General features: G+C 30.6%; 1 protein-coding gene across 4 annotated transcripts in view; it reads right to left on the bottom strand.

The window, feature by feature from the left end:
* The window catches only part of LOC132730353 (potassium voltage-gated channel subfamily B member 2-like), a 131,136-nt gene that overhangs the window by 27,629 nt on the left and 78,662 nt on the right, over positions 1-24,845 (bottom strand). For all 4 annotated transcript variants that reach the window (XM_060716261.1, XM_060716259.1, XM_060716262.1 and 1 more), the window contains exon 2: positions 24,003-24,834. In XM_060716261.1, coding sequence (XP_060572244.1) covers positions 24,003-24,834 — 832 coding nt within the window. The remainder of the gene's footprint in view (positions 1-24,002; positions 24,835-24,845) is intronic.

Below are 24,845 nucleotides of genomic sequence, written 5' to 3' on the forward strand. Positions count from 1 at the left end.
TGACCACTTTTTGGTAAATTTCTTGTATTATAAGTGCCGATTGCAAAATGAAAATTGCTTTATTTATTCACATCACAATATTTAACTTTTAAATACATTTCCAAAATTTTCATGAAAATCATCATGAATCTGGAGGCGTGCTGCTTTAAACCTAATTTTGCAAAGTTCGTCTCAATGTAAATAATATTTCAAGGGTATTGTTGTCTCCTTTGGTTTTAACATAATGTATTTCTTCAATGTTTACAATACAATATTACAAAACATATAAATTGCCATCAGAATCGAGAGGAATTTTATAGGTTATATAAAACTTTCTTTTGATAATTTCACCATGATTGAACACGTTGTCAGAATATGTATTCACGTTTAGCAGTCACCAATTTGTCTTTGTTTAACAAAGCCAACAACTCATTGCACATTTGCTAAACGAAATTGTTTCTTATTAGTTTTGTATTTTATTGACACCAGGGAAAAATGAATATCATAAGCTTATTATCCTAAACATATGCCGACCTTCATTTCTAATTTGACTATCGTCGAGAAATCGTTAACTTTTGACACCAAAACTGTTCTCCTGAATTTGCAACAGAAGCCTTGACATTAAGTCTGTATTTTCTCTCTTTACACCACGACGATGGAGAAATGTCGGCTGATTTCCCGAGGGAACATTGCGGCCGAGAGTGTGTTTAGAATACTAATTCGGTTTTCTCCCAGTTTTTTCTTGCAGTGTGGGTTGAATATAAAACACGCAAGGTGGTTAATCAGATGAGCCTTGTGCAGATCTCTGCTAGATGCATATCTTAGTTAGATCATATCATAGCTAAATATTTAATAGAGGGCGCTAATATAACAAGTTACTGGGAATCCAAGACAAGGTAACTGCGTAATTTAGTATTGCATAATTCACTTAGGAGAATATTGTGTCTCGGGAAGATTGGAAATACATTGTACATAACTATAATGGTGCATTATAATTTATATAAGTGGTGGAAGGTTATTTTACCCTTTACCACGCTAAAAACCCGAAATAGATTTCTGGACAATAACCATTAATCATTTTTGGCGGGAAATTTTAAAATATATACTGAATGAATAGCGAATAGTGCAAAACAGGATCAGACAGCACGGTTTTGACTCTGTACAGTTCGCTTTATGGTAGACACAATCGCCACAAGCAAGCTTAAGGTTAAAGTGCATGTTTCATATAAGGAACTGATTCTAGCAGCTTACAAAAAGAAAAGAAAAAATAACAAGAGTAAAATAAGAAATCATTTTTAATTAACGATTTAGATTTGAGATCATATCATTTTTCATGTATCCGCAAATCTTTTATTTTGTTAACTGTAGATAAATATGTAACCGAAAATGTAATTTTGTAGTAATAAAATTTGTGTTGTAAGATTTCACAATGTAAAAAGTTAAATACTACAGAAATTGTTTCCGCAAAATTAAATCACTTTGGAAAACTAACGATTATTAATACATAGATAATTCTTTCAGTGAAAAAAAAACAACCTTTGACTGAATTACAAAAATGTTACGTGAAGCAGAAATTATTATGTTCTGCTCATAAATTATGTTAGGTCTCTTATTCTTTCATAATTCAACTATTTCTTCTTACCATTTACGGTGTCTGAGCATAAAAAAACCCGTGGGAAATCATTCGTATTACCATATCACAATCTCAATAAGTTTCTATTTAAATTCCAGTAAAGTCATATATGCGCATGAGCAGTCAAGCCCGATACGTCTCAGTACGTTTTATTAATATTTTATAGGTCATAACTTTTCAAGCTAAACGGATGGTCTAAAAAGATATCCAGGGACATTCGGTACATGGGTATGTGTCTATATTCCGAATGTAAAAAGCCAACTACTACTTTAATTCCAAGATGAAGAAGCCAAGTGATTTTTTACAAAGAAAAAACGTAAAATAGCTCTGATTTAGGAAGGGTTCTTTTGTAAATATGATGTTTAATAATGATTGTGTTTTCTTCAGAAATAGTACATACACCCTTGTACAACAGAAACTGTCCTCGCATGTTACCGATTCTATGTAAATGCTTTCTGATTTTAATGCTTTCCCAACTGATTTAGTTGATGACAAATTTTTGAAAGATTAGTTTGAAAATCACATACTTTACACAACATCGATAACAGCTGACAAAAATGCTTTCTATGTTGGGGTTTATGTTATGTTTATTTGAAACACTTAGATGAAAGACATAAAATAGTCGTACCCGGGCTATTTCAAGTAATATCCACGTTGGATTCTTTATTTATGATTAGACTGACTACAAAATAAAATAAAATGGGAATTAATTTTGTTAAGCATGAACCCAGAAAAACAAACTCCAATAAAAATTGGTTAAAATGAAGAGAATCTTATCTTAAGAGAATATGATGTCTTTAGTCACAAATCTTGAAATTTTGAAAACGTATTAAAAAGTAAACTTTTGTCCTATGAAAAAAGAAAATAATTTACACATTGCGAACAGCACTTTCAATCCACGTTAATTACCAAGTAAAGGTCAATGTATGCAAAAATAGCCATTTTCTGCGTTTGCCAAGCACTGGAAATATGGTGAGCAATACTGCAAAATTAGTCATTCAATGCATGCTAACATGTAAAGCAATACTTTATCTGTGAATATTTTTATTTCTTTAATTTTTTGTCTGATCTGGATCATCTCATTTGCCAAATAAATAAATAAGTAAATAAATAAATAAGTAAATAAATAAATAAGTAAATAAATAAATAAGTAAATAAATAAATAATAAAAAACAATAATAAAAGGTTAAAACATACACAAATGGTACTTTATTCCCAGAGTAGTAAACATGACACTGTGTTAATAATAAACTAGTTCTCGGTAATATAAATTCTCACCGGTGCGGTAGTTATGATATTTACGGTAATTGATCAAAGTGTGGCGCGACAACTGTAACTATTACGGTAGTTAATCATCAATACAAGACTATTCACTTTTAATCAATTTTCCATTTTTTGCCTTTGAAATTGTAATGTGTTTGCATGTAAATAATTTAATTGAACTGGATCCTTTTTGTCATGACCATACTTGTAAATCATAGTAAATTATTGTTTAGGGAATCCAAGAGCTGTTTAACATCGCGTGCATCAATTATTGATAACATAAATTAATTTAAAATGTAAACGCGACGTGACACCTTGTGGAATATTACGTTATACTTTGTTATATATTTTTGATGCTGCAGTTTCTAGATCACGAATCAAGGGGGTTGGACGGGGGAAATAGGGGGTTAAGATATTTTGATAATCCTTCGTCTAAACATTTTATCAAAATGCTAATTTGAAATCAGACTGAGAAAATGCAGATTTTGTATCTGTTTAACTATAGTTAATAAAGTCAACGTTATAATTATGACATAAAAATTTCAATATACTTGATAGCAAATGAAATTGTGTTTTGAAAATAGGATAGTTTTGATTGTTTTTCAATGTTTCTAGGTTGATAATATAAAATGCAGAAATCTATATGCACGTATAAACTTAAATTGCCCTCTTGAATACATGTAAGTTAGCGTTAACATTTATTCAACATGATAACCATTTAACATTTAGTCAACATGATAACCATTTAACATTTAGTCAACATGATATCCATTGAACATTTGGCCAGGACCGATAAACCTGTTTTATATCACGTGGATTTCAAAATTTCTTAGATTAATATACATTATAATTTGATAGCAGATATTTAAAAAACAAACAACATCAACAAAAAAAACAACAAGAAAAAACAGGATCTAGGTCCTAAAAAACAATACATGCATTTAATGGTTAAGTTATCATCATCTTCATCCCCTTCTTCTTTTTGTTTTTCTTCTTTAGTGGTCAAAAGGTGAAAGGCTTCAAACACATTGACTACATATAAGTTTTGCATTTTACTATTTTGGATTGAATTTCACCTTTTAAACATTTTATATATATTCCTGGCATGTACCATGAATCTAACACACGTTTAAGGGTTCATGTATAAAATGAAAAAATGAAATCGTTTAGAATGAACGATAAGATAATTGTTTATACCAGTTCAATGTGCACAGTTGAAATGTAATGGAATTAATGATAAAGATTTACACGAAGAGCACGTGCTATTTGATTCAATATTTAGCTGCAGATACGGCTTATAACTGATTTGCAATGATACTCGGTGAATTTTTCCAAATTTTTGATTTCCTTTGCATGCGGATTTACCAATTAAAATTTTTATTTATATTATGTTCTGGGGGCAGGTTCTCTTAATGCGCAATCATGGGATAATTTGTAATTATATAACAATGGTTACACTTGCAATTATTTCAAAAGACCGGGGCAAGTGCAGGAGACCGCCGATTATTGATGTTGCGTCTAATTTGCATAATTTCCCAGTATTATGCCAAGAATCTGTTCCACGAACATTACGTATATTCGCATCTTGAATGACATTTATCGGTAGCTATTTCTCTGGAGACGGGATTTATTCTAGCTAAGTATGCTTCAGAGTCACTTAGAATTTTTTTAATCTCTTACGTTTTATTGATATGCATATTTTCTCTTGTGTTTATAGAATTCAGCGTTACATTATCGGAGACTCTTAAAGAAACCTTATTTATGGCCAAGCGTTTTCGTATTGTTTGAACACTCAAACGATATTCAACAGATTATATATTTGATAGTTAAAGCTGAAAGCCCAGACATTTTACAAGAGGGTTTTTTTCCTGCTTTTATTGCAGAATGTAATACTGAAAGAAACAATACACAAGACAAATACTGCCAAACACGCAACCACATTTATAAGACTTCTTTTCTTACTTGTTTTTTACGTAATTAGTGACTAAAAATATTTTTTTAAAGATTCTCTTATCAATATTCTTCTTATTTTCCCATTTTTTTTTTGGGGACTATAAGATTCAAAATTTTAAAAACCCTTCATTTGTTTGACCATCCCCCCTTTTATTTTGGTGTTTGTTTTTGATCCCCCGGACCAGGGACCGACGAAAAACCGCCCCCGGGGGGTTCTAAATTTCACTTCGATTTTTTTAACAAAAAATTTGGGTTTTTTTAAAATTAATTCCCATTTTATTTTTTTTACGGTATTAAAAAACGAGCGGATTTTTTAAAAAGTCAATAATTCAAATGAATGGGATAGAAATTTTAAATTGGGGTCATATTTGTTTTGGAGGGCCCTTTGGCAATATTTAATTTTACCATCCCCCTTTAAATTCACCCAATTTTTTTGAAATTATTTTTCCAAAATTTTTAAAAAAAAGACATTATTTATCGGATAAATTTTGTAGTTTTTTAATTGAAAAGTGGGTTTATTGAAATGGGGAATTTACCCGGGAGATTGGGATAATCTTTTTCGTCTTTTAAATTTACCCGGGATAATTGGTTTAAAAATAAATTTCCGCCCAATTTTCCCGTTTAATTTTTGACCTTTCGTTTAACTTACGGAAAATTTTTCAGCCTTTTAAAAAGCTAAAAGGGTATGTTAAAGAAAAATATGTTATAAATTTTGAGGGACTAAAAAATATTAAGTTTATTTATTGATGCCAATTTGTTTCCGAGGACTAAAACTTTCGTAAATAATTTCGAAGTAATTTGGAGATCTCGAGTCTTTCGTACCCAAGACATTTCGATCATACTTACTAACTTAGACTGCAAAACCGACAGATTTTAACAAATTGATATTACACAGATGTCTGCCTTTACAGGAAAAACGGCATATACGCCTACAATTTTTTGGTCTGCACGGTCACGGCCGTTACGTCTCTACCAAATGGGGCACATTCTTGAATATTTCAGAATTAATTTTATTTTTGACCTTTATAAATTAATTATATATATCTATTTAAAGTCTAGCCATTTCATTTTGGGTCATCTTTTTACAATTTGAATAATTATTCTGGAAAAAACGAAGTGCGCAAATGATCTAAAAGGTTTGATACAAAGATTAGTGTTCTAAACATTCATCAAATGGTACATTTATCTGAAAAAATATTTCAGTCCCCATCATGGACAAAAAATACCTCAATGGGAACCCCTTGAAATTGAATTACACTTTTTTTAAATGTATGGGTAAATTCCATTTTCAGTGGTTGAAATTTTTCCTCTTTTCTGATTAATCAAGCTATAGTTTCCCATTTTATAAAGCCACAGGTTGTTTTGAAAGTTGAAAAAAAAAAATCACTGCCACCTTGATAATTCATTAATTGTTAACTCTGAAAAAAATCTTCAGGCACTTAAAGGGATTTGAACCCCAGACCTCTTTGATTACCAGGCAGACACACAACCATTGTTCAAACACAACAGCAAGACGTGATTTGGGAAATGATCTATACCTGTTCTCAATTACATGGTTGAAGTAATTATCCCAGTGTTTAATTAGACATTTTATATGTTTTAAAAATTTTTGGGACCCTACTAAATATTCACTTTTTTTTTCCAAAAAATTCTTACATGAAAAAAAAAATAGATTTCAAAATTTAAAATGTAAAACATTTTTTTTTTTTAATGGTTTTTATTTGTGGTAAAAATATGAAAAAATATTATTAATTTTTTAAATTTTTCTTAAATTTTTAAAAATTTTAAATTATTTTCTTTTAATGTTTTACACAATAATTTAGTGAAAAACATATATTTTAATTTTTAAAGGACAAAAAAATACATTGTTTTATCCCAAAGAGACTTTTTAAAAATAAAATTAAAATGTATTTTTTTATGTTTTGGGTTTTTAACAAACCCCAAAAAGGATTAGATGGATGTTTTTTGAAAATAAAATTCTAAAAAATTGATATTTTCAGGGAAATAAAAATTTTTACTTTAATATTAAATTTGGGAAAGGGGGTGGGTATTTTTAAGCTAAAAAAAATTTTACAGTATAAGATTAAAGAAAGACTAGAAATTTTACAAAACGGGGAAACTTATATAATATTTAATGTAATTTAAAAACCAAACTTTTTTTTCCAAAAAAATTTAAATTTGAAAACATGCTTTTTTTCCCAGGGGTTAATGGGTCAGTTTTAAAAACGGGAAAACCCTTCCCCAGGGGCAAATAATCCCAAATTGTTTTTTTTTCTTTTCCAAGTTTAAAAAAAAATTTTTCATAAAAAAATTTTCCCGTTATCAAAGCTGAAAAATTTTTTCTTTTTTTCCATTTAAATTTCAATATTTTCCCAGAAGTTTGATGTTCCCAAAAAACCCCTTTCCCATTTTAAATTTTTTTTATGTATTTTTTTTTGTTTTTTTTATGCTTTTGAAGATATAAAATTTTTTGGGATTAAAAAATTTTGTCTGGTACAAAATTTTTTTCCCAATAAAGATCCCAAAATTTTTTAACCCTTTAAACTTCAGGGGCTTTTTTTCATATTTTTTTGAAAAATGGCGTTTTCATTAAAAAAGTCCCCCGTTACAAGTTAAAAATTTCCCTAAAAATACTTTTAAAAAATTCTTCCATAAAAAAAATTTGGGCCAAATGTTGCCCAAAGGACCATTCCCCTTGCAAAAAAACATGTAAAGGCCCTTAAAAATTTTTCCCGTAACCTTTTAAAGGGGGGAAACTTCTCAAAATTCCCCCAAAATCATTTTTTTGCCTGGGATTTTTTCAATAAAAATTTGTTTTCCCCAAAGTTTTGCCCCCTTCTCAAGGGATTGAGATATAGTCAAAATGTTTTTTTCGGGCTTTGGTTTACCGTTTTTTTTAATTTTTTTTTTTTTTCCCAATTTTTTTCGGGGGGGGTCTTTTTAACGCCCCCCCTCACAATTTCCAAAATTTTTCCTTGGGGCATCATGTTAGAATTTTTTAAAAGGGTCATTTAAAACCCGGTTTGTCCCAACTTTTACTGTCTGCAATTTTTTGTCAGAAAAATATCAAAAAAAAAATTTAGTATTACTATGAGTATTTAAAAAAAAATTTTGTATTTTTAAAAATATTTTAAAAAAATATTATTGAAATCATTTTGTATGACAGACACAAAAATTTTTTGTTGGGGGTTTTTGCATTATAAAAGTAAAAAGAGAAAAAAAAAAGCATTTTTTTTTTCAAAATTTTTTGCAATTATATAATTTTTTTTTGTTTTTTTTAAAGGGGGGACATGTGTCAATGTTTAAAACGAATTTAAAGATAAAAATTCACACTTTGGGGGGGAATCTTCCCGTTTTCCCGATGTTTGTTTTATCATAACTGGTTTTAGGGGACCATTAACACTTTGGGGCTAGGGTTTGGTTTAGAGGGGGGTAGTCTGAATTAATCCCCGTCAATAGTAAAGGGGCCCTCAATTTAAACTTTTTTTGAAGGGAAAATTTTTTAAAATCGGATTTTCGCTTTTAACCCAAAAAAATTTTCTTTTTCCTTAAAATTTCCCGTGCGGAATTAGGGAAAAGGTTACTTTTGGAACGGAGCTGTCCCTTTATTTTTTTAATTTTTTTGTTTTAGTGTTAAACGTCGGGGCAGTTGTTTAAGTAAAAAAATTTGCAGTTTGACTGGATACAAGTTGCCTTTAAAAAAAGTATGCGAAATCTTAACAGTAATTTGTTGATTTTTTTAGAATTTACCGGAAAATTTAAACCCTTTTTTTACACGCATGCCTTTTGGGGCGGTTTTAAAAAAGGAAATGCAAAACCTTTTAGTTTAAATTTGGAAATTTTCTTTTTTTGGAGCATTTTTTTTGGGGTTTCGTGAAGTAAAAAATGTTTATTTTAGGTTTCATTATTCCTTTGAGGGCAAACCCCAAAAAATAAAAAAGTGAAATTTGGTTTTATTTTTTTCCGAACATTCTTTTTTTTTTGCATGATATTTTTTTCTTTTTTTAGGGGCCTTTTCTTTAAAATATAGTATTATGAGGTTAGGGTAAATGTGGGATAAAAGTGCCTTTTTGGTTTTTAAAATGTAATTTTTAGTTTGGCCCGGTGTAATGTTTAAAAATAAACCCGAAAAATTGAAACTTGAGGGAATTTTAAAATTTTTTTATTAGTCCCCCTTCTATTTTCATTAAGGGGGGACAAAAGGGTGACCCCCTTTTCTGTATGTCAATTTTAAAGCGAATTTTTCCCTAAATTAAAAAGTACAAAAATAAGGTTTTATTTTTATTTGGTATCTGATAATTTGAACCCATCAGAGGGGTTTTTGGGTTTTTATTATAAAATTTTTTTGTCCGAAAGGAAAAAAATATAGTTGCGGTTTAAAACCCTCTGTCCGGGTTGGGGCTCAAAATATTCTGGATAAAAAAAATTTTTTGTTTTTCCATTTCGACTTTTACTTTGGGGGAAAAAAGGGTTTTCCCTGGGAGGAAAATATTTTAATTTGGGTTTTTGGGGATTTTTTGTTATTAAAAGGAAAAAAAAAAAGTCTGTACTTTTGGAGGGCATTTTTTCCTTCACATCTTTTCCGAAAATTTTTGAAAATAACTAATTTGATTAAGGGATTTTTTGTCTACGCCTTTTAATTTTTTAAATTTATCCCTTAAGTTAAAAATGCTTATTCCAAAATATCACTGGGAAATTTTCATCAACCCTTTAACGGGGCTCGGGAATTTTCCAATTGTCAAAGAAACCATTTAAATCCATTTCCTTAGTTTTTTTAGCTCACCTGTCCCCAAAGTGACAGGGTCAAGCTTTTTGTGATCCCTTTTTGTCCGGGCCGTGTGAAACTTTTACTTTAAATGACATTCTCCTCATAAACCACTACGCTAATTTCATCCAAAACTTCACAAGAAAATGTTCCTTTAGCTGTCACCTTTAAAAATTGCTGCAAAGGGAATTTAATTTTCATGCTTTAAACTCTGATTGCCATGGGCAACCGAAAGAAAAAAAAACTTTAAATGATCATCTTTAAAAAAAAACCCTAAGAGCTAGAGCTTAGATATTTGGCCGGAAACATCCTTTAGTGAGTGTTACCAAGTTTTTTAAATAAAAGCCCTGGGGTCAAAATTGGCCCCCGCCCCAGGGGTCATTTATTTTCCCTATGGCATATAGGAAAAAACTTTATTTTAAAATTTTTTCTTTTAAAAGGGAACCCCAAAAGCAGGCTAAATTAAACTGAAACATAAAACTTTTTAAAGAGTGTTTACCGTTTTTCAAAAAAAAAAGGCCCCGGGGGCAAAAATTTGGGCCCTGCCCCCGGGGGGTTTATTAATTTTTTTAAATGCATTTAGTAAAAATTTAAAAAAAATTTTTCTTTTTAAGGGAAATAAAAGAGGGTAAAGCTAAAATATTTAGCATTAAAAAATCCCTTTTAGTGAGGTTTGGGGTTTGGGAAAAAAACCCCGGGGGCAAATTTGGGCCTTTTCCCAAAAGGGGTTTAAATTTAATTTTTTTTAAAAAGCAAATAGTAAAAAAATTTAAAAAACTTCTTTTTAAAAAACCCAAAAGCTAGAGCTAAGATATTTTAGCCTTTAAATTTCTTTAAAGAAATGGTCTACCAAATTTGTTCAAATAAAAACCCCGGGGTAAAAAAAAGGGGCCCCCCCCAAAGGGGGGTCATTTTTATTTTTTTCCCAAAATGCATTTTAGTAAAAAACTTTAAAAAACTTTTTTAAAAAAACCCAAAAAGCTTTGAGTTTTTTTAAAAGTTTTTAAAATTCTTTAAGTTTAGTGTCTACAAAGTTTGTTCAAAAAAAAGCCCGGGGGTTTCAAAACTTTGGCCCTTTCCAGGGTTTCATTGTTTTTAACAGTTTTGTGTTAGTAAAAAATTAAAAAAACTTTTTAAAAAAAAAAATAAAATTTGGGGCTTTTTATGTTTTAGCATGAAACTCTTTTAATTTGGGGTTTTAATTTTATTTTAAAACCCTTTTTTTTAAAATTTTGGCCCCGGGGGGGGGTATAAAAGGTGAGAACCTCGGCCAATTTATGGCCCCCTTTTTTAATTTTTTCTACCTTTATTATAACCTGTTAAATTAAATTTTGCTTGGCCAGAGAAATACTGGAAAAGAGGTTTGATGAAATTTGATTAAAACTTTTACCACAGCGAAAATAAGTCTAAAAGTTGAAAGGAAGGTGGTTTTTTAAAAGAACCCTAATAACCCGAAAGTGGCAGGTGGCACAAGACCGGTTACTCTGCATTTCTGTTTATTTTTTTGAGTTTTATTGCCCTTGTTTGATTTTCTTCTTTTATTTTTTGTCCTGGTTCATTTTCCTCAAGTATGAAAAAGCTATGGACTTGAACCATCAATAGTATGATTTAGATCTTATTTTTGATAAGAAAGTGCATGTGGTTCAGAAACCTGCTGCTCTGAAACTTTTTTATTTTTTTTAGTTATTGCCTTTGTTATTTTTCAATATTTCATTTTTTTTTGTCCTGGCCATTTCTCCTAAACACATTGGTTCACAAGGCGAACACATCCGACTCGCGGAAAGTTCTAGTTTTTAAACTTAATTTTACAATTTTATCTTTTTTAAAAAAACATTTTACAAAAACTTTTTTAAAAAAAATGGTTGTTTTGGGTTTAAATCTTTTTAAATTATTCAAACTCAAAAAAAACAGTTGGTTAGGGATGTGAGAGAAGTCTTGTGTCCAAAAAACCAAAATTTTAAAATTTTCTTGTTTTTGAATTATCTCCGTAATATTTTTTTAAAACTGTTTTTGAGGAGGGGGAAAATATTTAAGGGGAAATTTTTTGAAATTTTTAAAAGTTTTCAAATGAAAAAGGGTTTGATGGGGAATTCAGTAAAAAAAGGGGCCCTTATAAGTTCAAAAGCAGGCCCCATTCATTTAATTGAAAGAAAAAATTTTACCCTTTGAGTGACTTTTATACTGAACGAAAATTTTAATATATCCAATTTTAATTTTTTAAATTTTTTTTGTTTTCCCCTTTTTTTTTAATTTTTCATGGGGTTAAAATTTGTTTAAACTTGGCCCGTTTTTCCCCTTGGGAGCTTTTTTTTCCCTTTTTTGCTCTTATCAAAAAAGGCCCTAACGGGGTTTTTGATCGAAACCTTTTCACGTACATGCTAACCCAAATATTTTATTTGAAACATGTGGCATAGAATTTAAATTTCATCAAATTTTGTTTCAAATTTTCTAATTTTTGCCCCTTTCTTTTAAAATTTTTCAACCGGCCCAAAACCCTTTATTTTAATTTTAATTAAATTTTCCCCCAAAAAAAGAAAAAATAGTTATTTGGGTTCCTTATACCCTCCCAACTGCGTGGGCCTTTAGCACTTTTTTTTTTTATCAGGGCTAAACTGATGGCCCAAATTTAAAACAAAAATTTCTGGTTATATTCTGGGGTTTTAATTCTTGTAAAAACGGTAAATTTCAAAAAGTTTTTTTGCGTCATGATTTTTTGGGGATTTGTTTAAACAAAAGTTTGGGGTCGCTTGACAGGTGAATTGCGTAAATGAAATACATGAAAAACAATCATTTCCTGTACAGATTTTATGTCAATTCATTGGCAGTCTTCATAATGCACTCATACGGTTCCATTAAAGGTATCTAAATCAACAATAAGCTAGATAAAAATTCGGAAAATTTGTAGCAATTTCCGTTTACGATTTTTATTTTAAAAACGACAAAGGATTGTTGGTGAAAATATGATATAGATACCTAAATTATGAAGATATTAACATTTGTATAATGTGATGTTAACGTGATTTTTACATTCGGCAAAACATAAATACAAATACCAGGCTTATCTTTTTTTTTTATTTCAAGTTACAAGGCATTTAAGAAATATTTAAAAAATTATGCAATTTTTGAGCAAATAATGACAGAAATTAACTGTGATAGATTACATTTATTTCCAGTTGAAACCACATCAATGATAAATGAGTTTTCTTTGCTTGATATTTTTTTCACTTTTAAACTTTAAATTCGTATAAATCTGTAAATGGCAAGTTGAATCCAGTATTACATTATCACGTGACCGGAAAGACGTATTGATTTATGTGAAAAAGAATACCCATGTTGAATAAAAAAAAAATGTTTGCGTACAAGGCTAAGAGTTTGTGATTTATGTTCCAGTAATCCACTAGGTGATAAACTTCATTATTTATTTAATTGTTCCTTTTTGCGACCTGAGAAAAATATACATGTATTTAGATAATTCTTATTTTCATACACCAAACATTTCTAAATTTTCAAAGTTAATTAAATACTTTAAGGTATCGTTACAAACTTGAAAAAATGTGTTTCAATATAAGTTGTATATATAAACGTACGAGTTTGTGTTAATTAATCGTACCAACGTTTCGTACGTGTACGTACTAGTACATTGAGTAAAAATGTCCCTTTGTACTTCCTGTTTAGTAGATATCCCCCTGTATAGTTCGGACTGATTAGCTAGAATAAATCTGCTGACCTTCCAGAAACTAGCTGGATATCTTCTTTCTCACATCAAAGAATCAAAACGTCCCTTGCGGGAGGTGAAATAACTGAAGTTATTATGGAATCAATGAACTTTTATGAAAGGCGGCTTTTGTTTATAAGCAGTTAATAGGAATATATATATAGGCCGCATTATTGACCTATAAAGAGTAATTATCAGTATTATAAAATACCTAGACCAGAAATTCCACATATAATGATCAGAAAATATAATACATTTCTGTAATTCTATTATTCAATTGCATTGTTTGACAAAGACAAATAGTTTACGTTATACTTTTTTTGAGGAAAAAATGTTGGTCATACGGGCTTGTTATTTATTCTTTTAGAGAGGCACATATCTTTAAAGAGCTAGCTTCATTTTTGTTTCTTTTTGAAGATGAGTTTAGTAGTACTTTATAATATGCAGTTCTTCTATTTTATGTTTATAAAGAAATTGACTGGTATTTCATTTCGAAATGTGCTTAGCTTTCATGATTGTTAACAAATAAATAACATTGTAAATTTATTCATTTAGTTATTCTAACTTAAAAACTATAACTATAAAAATCATGTTCACATAATAACAGTAGACAACAGACACAAACATAACTTATATGCCATATTTTCCTTTTTATTCATCTGAACATTAAACAAAGCTGTTATGACAATTGTTTGTACTTATGGATATCAAAAACAAATCTCAGAAACTGCTCTGTGATTGATGGTAAATGCCGCAATGCTTTAAAGCAGAACAAATAACCGTTTTATAAAACATTAAACAACAATACCTCTGTTACAAAAGTGAAGTATTTTCCTCGTTATCTCTGTTCAACTTCAAACTCATAGGTTTTGAAATACATCTCAATAATGATCATTTGTTTACATTCCATGCGTCATAGTTTTGTAATTATGGTTATATTTCAAGTCATAAAATTTTCAGCAGACGGAAGCACGGCGAGATTTCTGTTTACCACGAGATTAATATGGATATTGGGTAATATTGATCTTGTCATTAAAAATAACAACATCAACTTGTAATGCCTTGAATTACTGACGTAAACAGTAGTAGGATGTGACGTTGTGTATTTACAGTAATGTTCAACTGCTCTCGTTAACTCCCTGCCAGAATAGAATTTTATTGAAATAATTTCAAATTTAAATGAAAATAATTCGCGATTGAACTCTTGTATTTATGGTCTTTTTCGTCATAAATATTCCCCTGACTTGGGAGGAAATATTGTGTTAAATGTAGAGCTGCCATATTCAGATAATTTGTCACAGTGCAAAACAGACTTTCACAAACAAAAAATAGGTGAAACGAAAACTGTCGAGTGGACTCGGGTTTAAAAACAATATTATCCGATATAAGTCGATATTTGCCGATTGATTAGGGTTCGTAATTCAAAAATAATGACTGATATTCATATAGCTCATCTTGTAAAATAAAAGCGCTTCATTTATCATTGAATCGTCGTAAAATACAGTTTTGATAAATTTTAAAATCAAAGACACACTTTTTTGATAAACATTCAAATTTAAAAAATCTTCAATTTTAATATTCAAGCTTTCAAATTAAGACATAATGATAATAAGTAGAATTTCTAATATTTATCTTTATTTGTATGTTTTAAATCATGTTTGAGAGTTTATTCAAATAACACTACATGGATTTAGTTTATTTCAAAGGTCACAATACATTTGCCCAAGTTCCACGTATTTTGACAAGTAAAGATTTCTGTTTTCTCAAACTGATCAGGGGCGACAATATAATTAATGGTTTATCTATATATATATAAATATAGGTCAAATCACAGATACAGTCTGCCTTTTTTTTTATCTCTTTGTAATTTATTATATGTTTAATGATATTGACTTAAGATTGCTTATAAGCACATCTTGAATCTTATTTCAAGCATTTTTTGAGGTTGTTTCCTTGAACTGGCCTGCACTGGTGGCATGTCAGGTAAAGTAAAATGTGATGACCGGAGAGAGACTCGAACTCTCGGTCCCAATTTGACTGGAACGATTCTTAGCCATCTTAGCCTTTATTCATCCTCAAAGGACAGAAGGATCTAATTTATACATTTGATCTATAAACAGATTTGCTTTAAAACTAAGGGTGTTTTTTATTTCCTATGTAAGTTTAGTACAAACAAGAAGTATCTTTAAAAAGATATTCGGGCGAAGTCTAACTTGTTAACTTGCATAGGATAAGCTACGACTAACCATGCTAACCGCAAACAGAACATTTTAGTCGTCCTCAATAGTTTCATTCCAGTTCATTTTTACCCGCAATGTTTTCCCCCATTAATTGTCATCTTAGATTTGAAAAATATTACTTACATTATTTGATGTTAATCAAAATGGAATAAAACAAAGATTTAGTAGATACTGTATACTAATTCCACGGAGAATTTTGCAACTGCAAATTAGTTGAAAGTTCGTTTCAATCGTCTTATGCTCGGTTCGAGAAGAGAATATATTGACTAGAACAGCTAAGAAGAGAAACTCAATCGAACGCAAAAGTATCAAAAAGGCGATATGTCATATTTAATTTCATATATTTATTGAAAAGCTGTTAGAAACATCTAGAAAATATCATTATTGTGTTTTTATATTTATTCTTCCTTATATCTTTTTCCAACACTTCTTGCTATCGCGCAATCGAACAGACCTCTACCAATAACGGAAGCTCTTCTAAAGTATCAATCGAACAGGCTATTTGTGTTAAAATGACCAATGGAAATCCTGCCCATATTCATTTCTTTACTGTTTATTTTAGCGGAAGTCAATGTGATTTTAGACGGCCTTTGGCCGAAAAAAATCATACATGTTTGCATTTCGCTAGGCAATACTTGTTACTGTACTGTCATGTGGAGTAAAGATGCCAAAACCCATACCGTACTTTATATGATCATGCAAGCATCTGCGTGATAATGATTATTGGCGAATCGTTCAGAGATGCAAAGAATGTTGACAGGTGCAAGCGTTACAAAATACATGAGCGCAATTATCATGCATGCTTCTGTTTCACCATGATTATTGGTAAATCATTTAGCAATGCAAATAACGCTGACAGGTGCAGCAGTTACAACATACATGTCTGCCTTGAAATGATTACCGCCGTCGGGAAATTATTAGGTATGCATGAAATATCGCCAGATGTTAAAAAGGCGTATTATTTTATATACTTTACTTTATTTTATACCGTACCTCATTTACATTCGTTATAAAATAAATATTTAAAAAAGTTTCATTCATTTGACATAGATAAACTTTGTAAAATAATCATTTTCATTTTAAGTGTCCTTGTTTTAAAAGTTGTTATTTAAATATTCACTTTGAAATAGTAATACATGCAAAGTGCACTGAGCCCCACTTGACTCATTCATACTTGTTTTCCTTTCTTTAAAAATGAGTAGATTAAAATTTAATGTACCGATGATGTAATGGTTAAGTTTTGTTGCAAAGCTGCTGATGCTTTGCACGACTTAAATTTTGTTCATTAATTTTAAGGTTAAGTACATACAAACATTTGTAGTATAAAACAAAATATAGAATTTAATAACAAACAGTTTAAATTATTACAAAACAAATTATACCCAAAATATATAAACATTCCCTTTAATTCAATACATATTTTTCAAATCCAATTGTTAAAGTTGGCCTTTTAAACAGTGTAACAGATAATGTGCAATTTGGAAACATATAGCTGAATGCAATCGTAAAAACACTATTTAGATAAGTTTTTACAAATATTCATTTATAGCTTAAATCATTTCTATTAAAGCGGACGACAAAACCTTTTATGAAATCACAAAATGCTTTATACACAGGTAAATTATCAATAAAGGCTTCAATAGAAGAGTTTTGCTTTTTTCAATAGTTAAGTATGGAAACACGAGGTACGAAGTGCCATAGCCCCCCCCCCCCCCCCCCCCCCAACCCCAGTATAAATCAGATTGTCATGCGTTTGGTTTGTATATTGTTTTCCCTTTTGTATCAAAGGCATACATCTGTCCTCACACTATCAAACCCCAGAAAAAAATGTAAACAATAAACAAGCATCTGAATATGATTTATTTTATCATTATCCCTAGAAAAATGTAGCCGTTTAAAAAACAGTCGACATTCGACAGACAGCGCGGTTGCTACCTGCACTCAAGTTATTATGGGTATTTGATTCAACTCTGACACCTTTTTTAATAGAAAGGTGTCCAAACTATAAAATAATTGATGGTATGTTCATGTAGAGTTGTAACATGACCAACATTTGTGAACTGTCAGCGTTTTAAATGCGCTAGCTAATACCAAACGATTTCAAACCGAGGCTTCATTCCCTTTACCGGGTGCACTTTGGCACTTATTCCCTGCGGTCTTCAATTCCCTGCGGTCTGAAGACCGCAGGGTATTGGTGCGCGTTTAACTTTTGAGGCATGGAGGAGCACGTGACCTGTTTTCGGTACATGGAGGAGCATGTGATCTGTAAACCGTACATGATTGGTTAATTGACCTTTTCGAAAACCTAGCTAAATACCGTTTGCCGGTACGTTACGGATTTACCTCTAGGGAATTAGTCCGAATTACACCTAATTAACAACAAAAAAACTATTACGTGATATTTCTAATTTTCTATATAAAAATTATTTAACCGTTTAAGGTGGTAAAACTTGAATGATGTGTTTGAAAATTATCAATGTTTCTTTAATATCTATCTCAAATTTTACAAACAATAAATTGTTTATACTGAAAATCTACAAAATTAAAATATTCGTAGTGGCATCTACCATACTAAATAGAGATATTTTCTGCGTAAACTTGTGTGTTTACTTTAATTTTTTTGCTCGGAATTATTCAGAAAATGGTATTTAATCATTTTCTTAATAAGAAATAATTGTTCTATGTTCGACCTTTTCCAGTCTCAGGTCTTCAACGGTCACCAGTTTCCAAAGACCTTTTTTTTTATTTATCCGATTATTGTCAACTATATTCCTGACACAAATGTTTATTTATCCCCCAAACAATGTTGAAAATAGTTAAATGAAATATCTTTATATCATTAAAAAATGTTCCCCGCAGGAAACCATTTTACTTGTATCTTTTGTATTATATATACGCCTTGTTGTTGTTGTTGTTGTTCTTGTTTATAGTGATTTGTAAGTTGTTGCCGTGCACCTATGCTTTCTGCTAGACCCTTATAGGAGGGAATATACACATGTTCACATTTGATTCATTTTGTATTCAAATAGAATGGGGGGAAAGCTAGGAGATCGCAATTTAAACAAGTAATTACAGCTTTGCTTTTTTAACATTAAACCCCACTAGCACTGCCTCCAACATTAATTTATACTTTTTGTAATTTCAAATAATCTCTATACTGTTCTTTCTCAATATTTCATCTCTTTAAACGAAATTATATATGCGTCTCGTTTCCAATATTCTTCACAGCTTTATTACCGCAATTTTCTTTTTTAATTTTTATATTGTTTAGAAGTATACATGTACAAAGAGAACGTTGAATGTTTATTGAGCTTATTCTTGCAGCGGGGAAACTTAATTAAATTCCTGTGCATGAGCTGTTTTACACCATGGCAGCTACCCGCTCGATTCAAAAGCGACAAGCTTATGCCATCCAAGCACTTAACTGTTTGTTGGTCAAATCAGGGTTTTTCAAATTTTGTATTTTGATGATGAACTTCGTTCAGCTTCAAACAAATGGTTCCAAATTCAATGTATTGCAAATCTGCTACACAAATTCAACAGTTTAAGGATTAAAGGTAAATTAAATTTTGACAGGAAACTGTTACGTCTTTATTACACTAGAAAGCATTATAATTTCTGAGTCACAGAAGCGCTTTATCAAACATCTGGTTCTTGTATAAACCCTCCCCCGCCAAAAGTGTCTGTTTGCACGATCTGCAGGTAAATATTTGATGGGAACAGCAGATAAACTGTAGGTACACGCTATATACCTATACACGCCGGTATTTTCTAAAGGTTTATGTAAAAAAGGCGAGACTGTTCTACCAACCAATTTACCTATGTGATATAAAAGTTAGATAATTGATTTATGAATTCAAAATAATAGCATAAGTGTTGCCAAAGCAAACTTCGTTTCTGCTTGACTAGAAATAACTGGTTTTATCTACTATATGTCATATTGTGTCGTTATAGTAAAACATAGTAACCAACTTTCTTTGAGGTGCATAAAATATTTTTCTTTCCTTGCAACATTTAAAATACTGTCAAGAGACAGTTGATATTTGGAAACCTATAAGTTTTCATTTAAATTCTAAAACTTGAAGATTGAAATACTGTCAAGTTGGCAAACATTATCATGTGTAGAGACATAATAGGTAGGTTAGTTTAGAGAGTATTTATTGACCTTCTCATTCTTTAAATGTTGGGTCGACCTTGAATTGGGCTCTTTTATATTTGTATACGCAATACACAGTGCAAAGAACAAAATTTGCACGGATTTTGTATCTCTTATCAAAAGGACATTTCTTCTTTCAAAATCCTTCACAAGAAGTGTTGTTTTTTCTAGTAATTATTTCATGTACTTTTTTTATTTTAAAAATTAAACTATTAGTCAGCCATATGCTCTCAATTAAAGAATGATTTTCAGAGGATACGGTGGTCTCTATTTGCATAAGTGAAACTAACATGAAAATGTCACGAAACTTTATAATAAAACTATCCATTAAAACATTTTAAAGCAAAAAAAAATATGTTTTAAGAATATTTTAAACCATGTAAAGAGCAATTTAACAATACTGTTTTAATAGTTTTTTTTTAATAACAAGGGCAGAGCATCAATGATTTGGATTATACATTAAAAACTGTGTAACAGAACTAACATGTTCGTGTTGCCAACTTTTATAAATATCTTCCAATCTCCCAGTAATACCACCGGCACTATTTAAAAGTGATGGGTTTTGCAAGACAAATAGGTGTAAAATCGATTTCATGCACGATGGAATAATCATTTTTTCATATATCATTTACACTAAAAGTAGGGAATGTGTTTTAAACATCATAGTTTGACATTGCTAAATATTTCTCGTATGTCTTAGAAACGGTATAATTGTCCGCTTGATTGTCGTCCTGAAACTAGGGCAATCCTATCATATCTTAGTTTAAACATATGCATTTTAGCTCGATTGCGAAACAAGTTCTTGCAACTTATATCAATTACTTTCGAGTCTTCAACCTGGAACCAAACAGTACTGGTATCATATGAAGAAACATTGTCGTAACCTTAGTTGGGCTCGAATCCATGATTCCTGGGTTACGAGGCAGACACCTTAACCACTAAGCCACCACTTCCCTTAATCATTTATTAGTGAAAATATCATGTTGTGAGCTAGCAGTGAAAATATGATATATATGTCATTAGTATAGAACCAAACCGGCCTGAACATCCGTGCAGTCAGACAAGATTGCGAACTTTTTTCGTCTCAGTATTTGGTACTTTGATGTTGCTATCCTTTAATTTTGCAATGAACAGTTCCAACAATGTACAAGGACGAGTCTATTATAGAGTAATCGGTAAATCACGTTGACAACGTTTTTATTATAATATATATCTCCTTGTCATCTTCATATTTTTATCTTTATTTTCATATTTCTTTGAAGCTATGAAAGAATGAAGCTATGAAAGAATATTTCTTAAATGTGTGATTAGTCGGTGGAATATTATCATTACTTTTCAGAATAAACAAATAACATATGCTGATCATCACCATTCATTCCTACAGAATTAAATAGGCCCCAACAAATCCCAAACTATTTATTGTTCTTGAATACAGGCCAATTTGATGTAGACAGATGCTTTAGCATAACAATGTACCTTAAAACTATATCTGATAAGATATGATATAAAATACAATACGTAAACAAACATGGTAATAAAAGAAAATAGAAATACCTTTTAATAGAGAAAAAGATTGCTTTGGGAGATAAGCAAATATGCAAGAAAATAATCTGAGAATATTTTAAAGATTTTTGTTCTTTTTATTCTCTCGTGGCCTGTATAGTTATTAAAAATACTATTTTTATACCGCAAAGAATAAATTTCTTGTATCAAGATGAAAACAAAAACAACATTCAAATTTCTTATACTAAGAATATTTTATATTTTGATATTAATAAAGACATGTCAAAAGTGCATTATCTAATTGCAATAAAAAATGTATCCTACACAGAAAGTTCAGTTTTTTAAGCACTGCATTAAAAACAATTTCAAATTGATTGGAATGTAGTTTTTCATTTTATACATCTTATATTGCCACCATGCTATTCTATGGGACATACAGATGACTATGTTTAAATAATCTGCATATTAGATATGAAATTTTCAGCTTGAACGGCAAAAAACGGTTGACGCAGGAATATTACAAAATTGATTATTACGGTTAGTGTACTGAAATTATAACAAGTGACCTTTACAGAGTGTTGAGAAAACAATTTGAAAACAGCGGCTCTCCGCAGATATTGATTAATCATTTAAAGTAATGGAGACCATTGTAATTATACTTGATTGATCCCCGATATTGATTTACGCCATTAACTAAAGAAAACTATGATTATTTTTGATTTCATGAAAATTACGGGGGGAATTATCCCTTTCCTGTGTTTTTTCTATTGTTGTGTTATTTATGCGATATCTCTTTTTATGTTTTTGTTGTTTTTTTCTTTGATATTTTTTTAGTTACTGGTGTTTGGTATCTGGGTAAACTTCCTAGTGAAAATTCATGTTGACTATTCTGTGATACATATTTTTTTAGATGCGTTATATTATTTTATTATGCATTTTATTATTCATTATTTTTATTCTTTATTCATTTATTCATTATTATCTTTCTTGCATACCATGATTTTGACTTAAATTAAAAGCAAAAATAGGCATTTTTCTCTACAGTACGCGGGCACTTAAAGCCTTTAGTTTACACAAAAACACCAGGAGTCAAAACCACATCACCTGCTGGAGCTAAGAGATGCATAGACTCCAGTAATTCGAATCTATTAAGTCGCCTCTTATGAGCTATGCAAACAGATTGACATTTATATGAATTATATATGATAAACAAATCTGTCATGTAATTAACCTGTTAATCAGGAAATGCCAGAGTAATCGAGTAATCCAATTTACTGTAATAAAGTATAGAAATATGCCGACAGCTGGGCACGTACTGATATGTATACACACTATGTCAACATGTGTTTTGTTTTTGTAATCATACATATACAGACCTGAAATGCATATACTATTAAAAATGATATGATAAATATTGTGAGGAAAAACACATTTGTTTTGACCACAGAGGTATAAGTTATATAATAAGATTGTTCGAATACGCACGATTGTCACGTGCATGAAAGTGTGTCGAAACGAACATGCACCCTGTACATAAAGTTAAATCATTAACACATTTTACGCTATTTAGTGATTCTAGATAAGCAGGCATCAAACTTCATTGACTTATTCAACATTTCCTCCAGATGTTATGCAAAACAAAAATCACGCCCTTAATTCAATGTTTTTAACATATTTTATCCCAAAAACATACATTCTCAAATATTGGCTACTTTGTTTTAAAAGCTGGATGTAAGTTATATATATTTACTCATTCATTGAAGAGGTATACCTTGAAATTCATACGACATAATGTATATATTGATCTAAAAACATTTTTAACATATTTAATACTTATTCATTTATTTATTTATTATTTATTTATTTATTTATTTATTTATTTATTTATTTATTTATTTATTTATTTATTTATTCATTTATTTATTTACAAAAAAGTCCCCTCGGTCTGCAATTATTGTTATATTGTGTAGTTTATACGTAAAAACGAACTAATCAGATCTTAATTTCACATGTTTTCATTTTCACCAATGCCAGTACATCTCATAATTAATTGCACGTGCCAATGTACATCGAGAATGTAATTCTGTTAATGCGGCACTGTTAATCTATTTAATGTAAAATCGCAGTGGTTCTGCTGTGATTCTTTATTCTTCACTACAAAATGTAAAAAAAAATAACATGATTGATTCCTGTATCAGCATTGAAGCAAATTTATTTATGAATAGTTCACTCCTACCTTCTAAAGTATATAGTTTTCATCTATTTGTGTATTTTTATTAATTTTTGTGTCTACACGTAGATATACTCAAGGTATGAAATCGGTTATTGTTGTATGTACTTGTCTGCAGGTCTATATTGGAGTTATTTATGAATGAAAGTAATACGAAGTGTGTTGTAGAGTGTGGAGGTATAACATATGTTCTTGTACTAAAAACATGAAATCTTGCATATCACAAGCACACTCACAATTGAAGATAAGTTAACTTCTGCTACTAGCTTCCAGTATTTACAAAATGGTTACCTAGGTAACGCAACTTCACAATTGCTGAAATGATGAGAACAAAAAAAAAACCCTCAATGTGTAGATATAATAGAGGTAAAGTAAAGTACAAAAAGATATATTTTATGTGCGTATTTGATCAGTGTGGTTATGATATAGTATTCCTGTTGATCTAAATGTAAGAACTACTTCTGTTCCATAAATATAATCCTAATAAAATACTCAGAACCTAATATACAATTTAAAATTTCACTGCAGGCTGAAATAAAATATTTATAACGAAATATATACATACCCTTGCAGCCATGGAGGTCGTTGGCTTTTCCAAAAGGTTCCACACCTTTTCCCGCCATTTTGCACAAGGTCCTGTACCAAAGTCTTCTGCATCGCGTTGTCGTAAACTTTCCGCCTCTTTGCGAATTTCTTCAAAAACGTTTTCTTTTTTCTGGTGATATTTATGTTGACAACACGATTCTAAATATAACTCGTCGATACCCCAATAATCCAAATCCTCACTGAATGATAATACACACATTTCTTCTACAATATGTAACTTCCCCGTTCGATAAAAATTTAAAATTGAAGCAAATGACCGTGGATGTCGGTCAAAGAAAAACTCTTGTTCTGAGAGGCAATAATCATCACATAATTCCATTAAACTGTCATGCGTGTTACAAAATCTAAGCTTTCCTAATCTCGTATGCGGCATTCTATCTAAGGTCCTCCACATGACTTCATGTTTCGTACCTCCAACATTTAGAATTACCCGTTTCGATAACTCCTTCGCGCGTATTATTGCACTTGGATCAGGGATATAACCCTCCGACGACGGATAAAAACGGTCCGCTGCCGATCCTACGTCCGTCGTCGTCATTGTTGTAATTGCTGAGATATGTTGCACATTTTCAGGTACCGCTACAGGAGCTGTACTTGTTATAAGCGGTGATACAGACACTTTTGTACTCTCAGATTTACTATCTTTGTGCTTACGCGCGCTGCTATCACCTGGTACCGAGAACGATTCACGCTGTCTACTTTGCCGCTCGAGTGAGTAACGTCCAGCTGTTCGGGTACCAGACGGTAAATTCCCGCCAAGTTCGCCGTCCCGTCCCTGACCGGAACTTGAGCTGTGGTAAAA

This window comes from Ruditapes philippinarum, unplaced genomic scaffold (genome assembly GCF_026571515.1).
Source record: "Ruditapes philippinarum isolate M1 unplaced genomic scaffold, ASM2657151v2 ctg62_1_1_1_1, whole genome shotgun sequence".
Taxonomy (NCBI): Eukaryota; Metazoa; Mollusca; class Bivalvia; order Venerida; family Veneridae; genus Ruditapes; species Ruditapes philippinarum.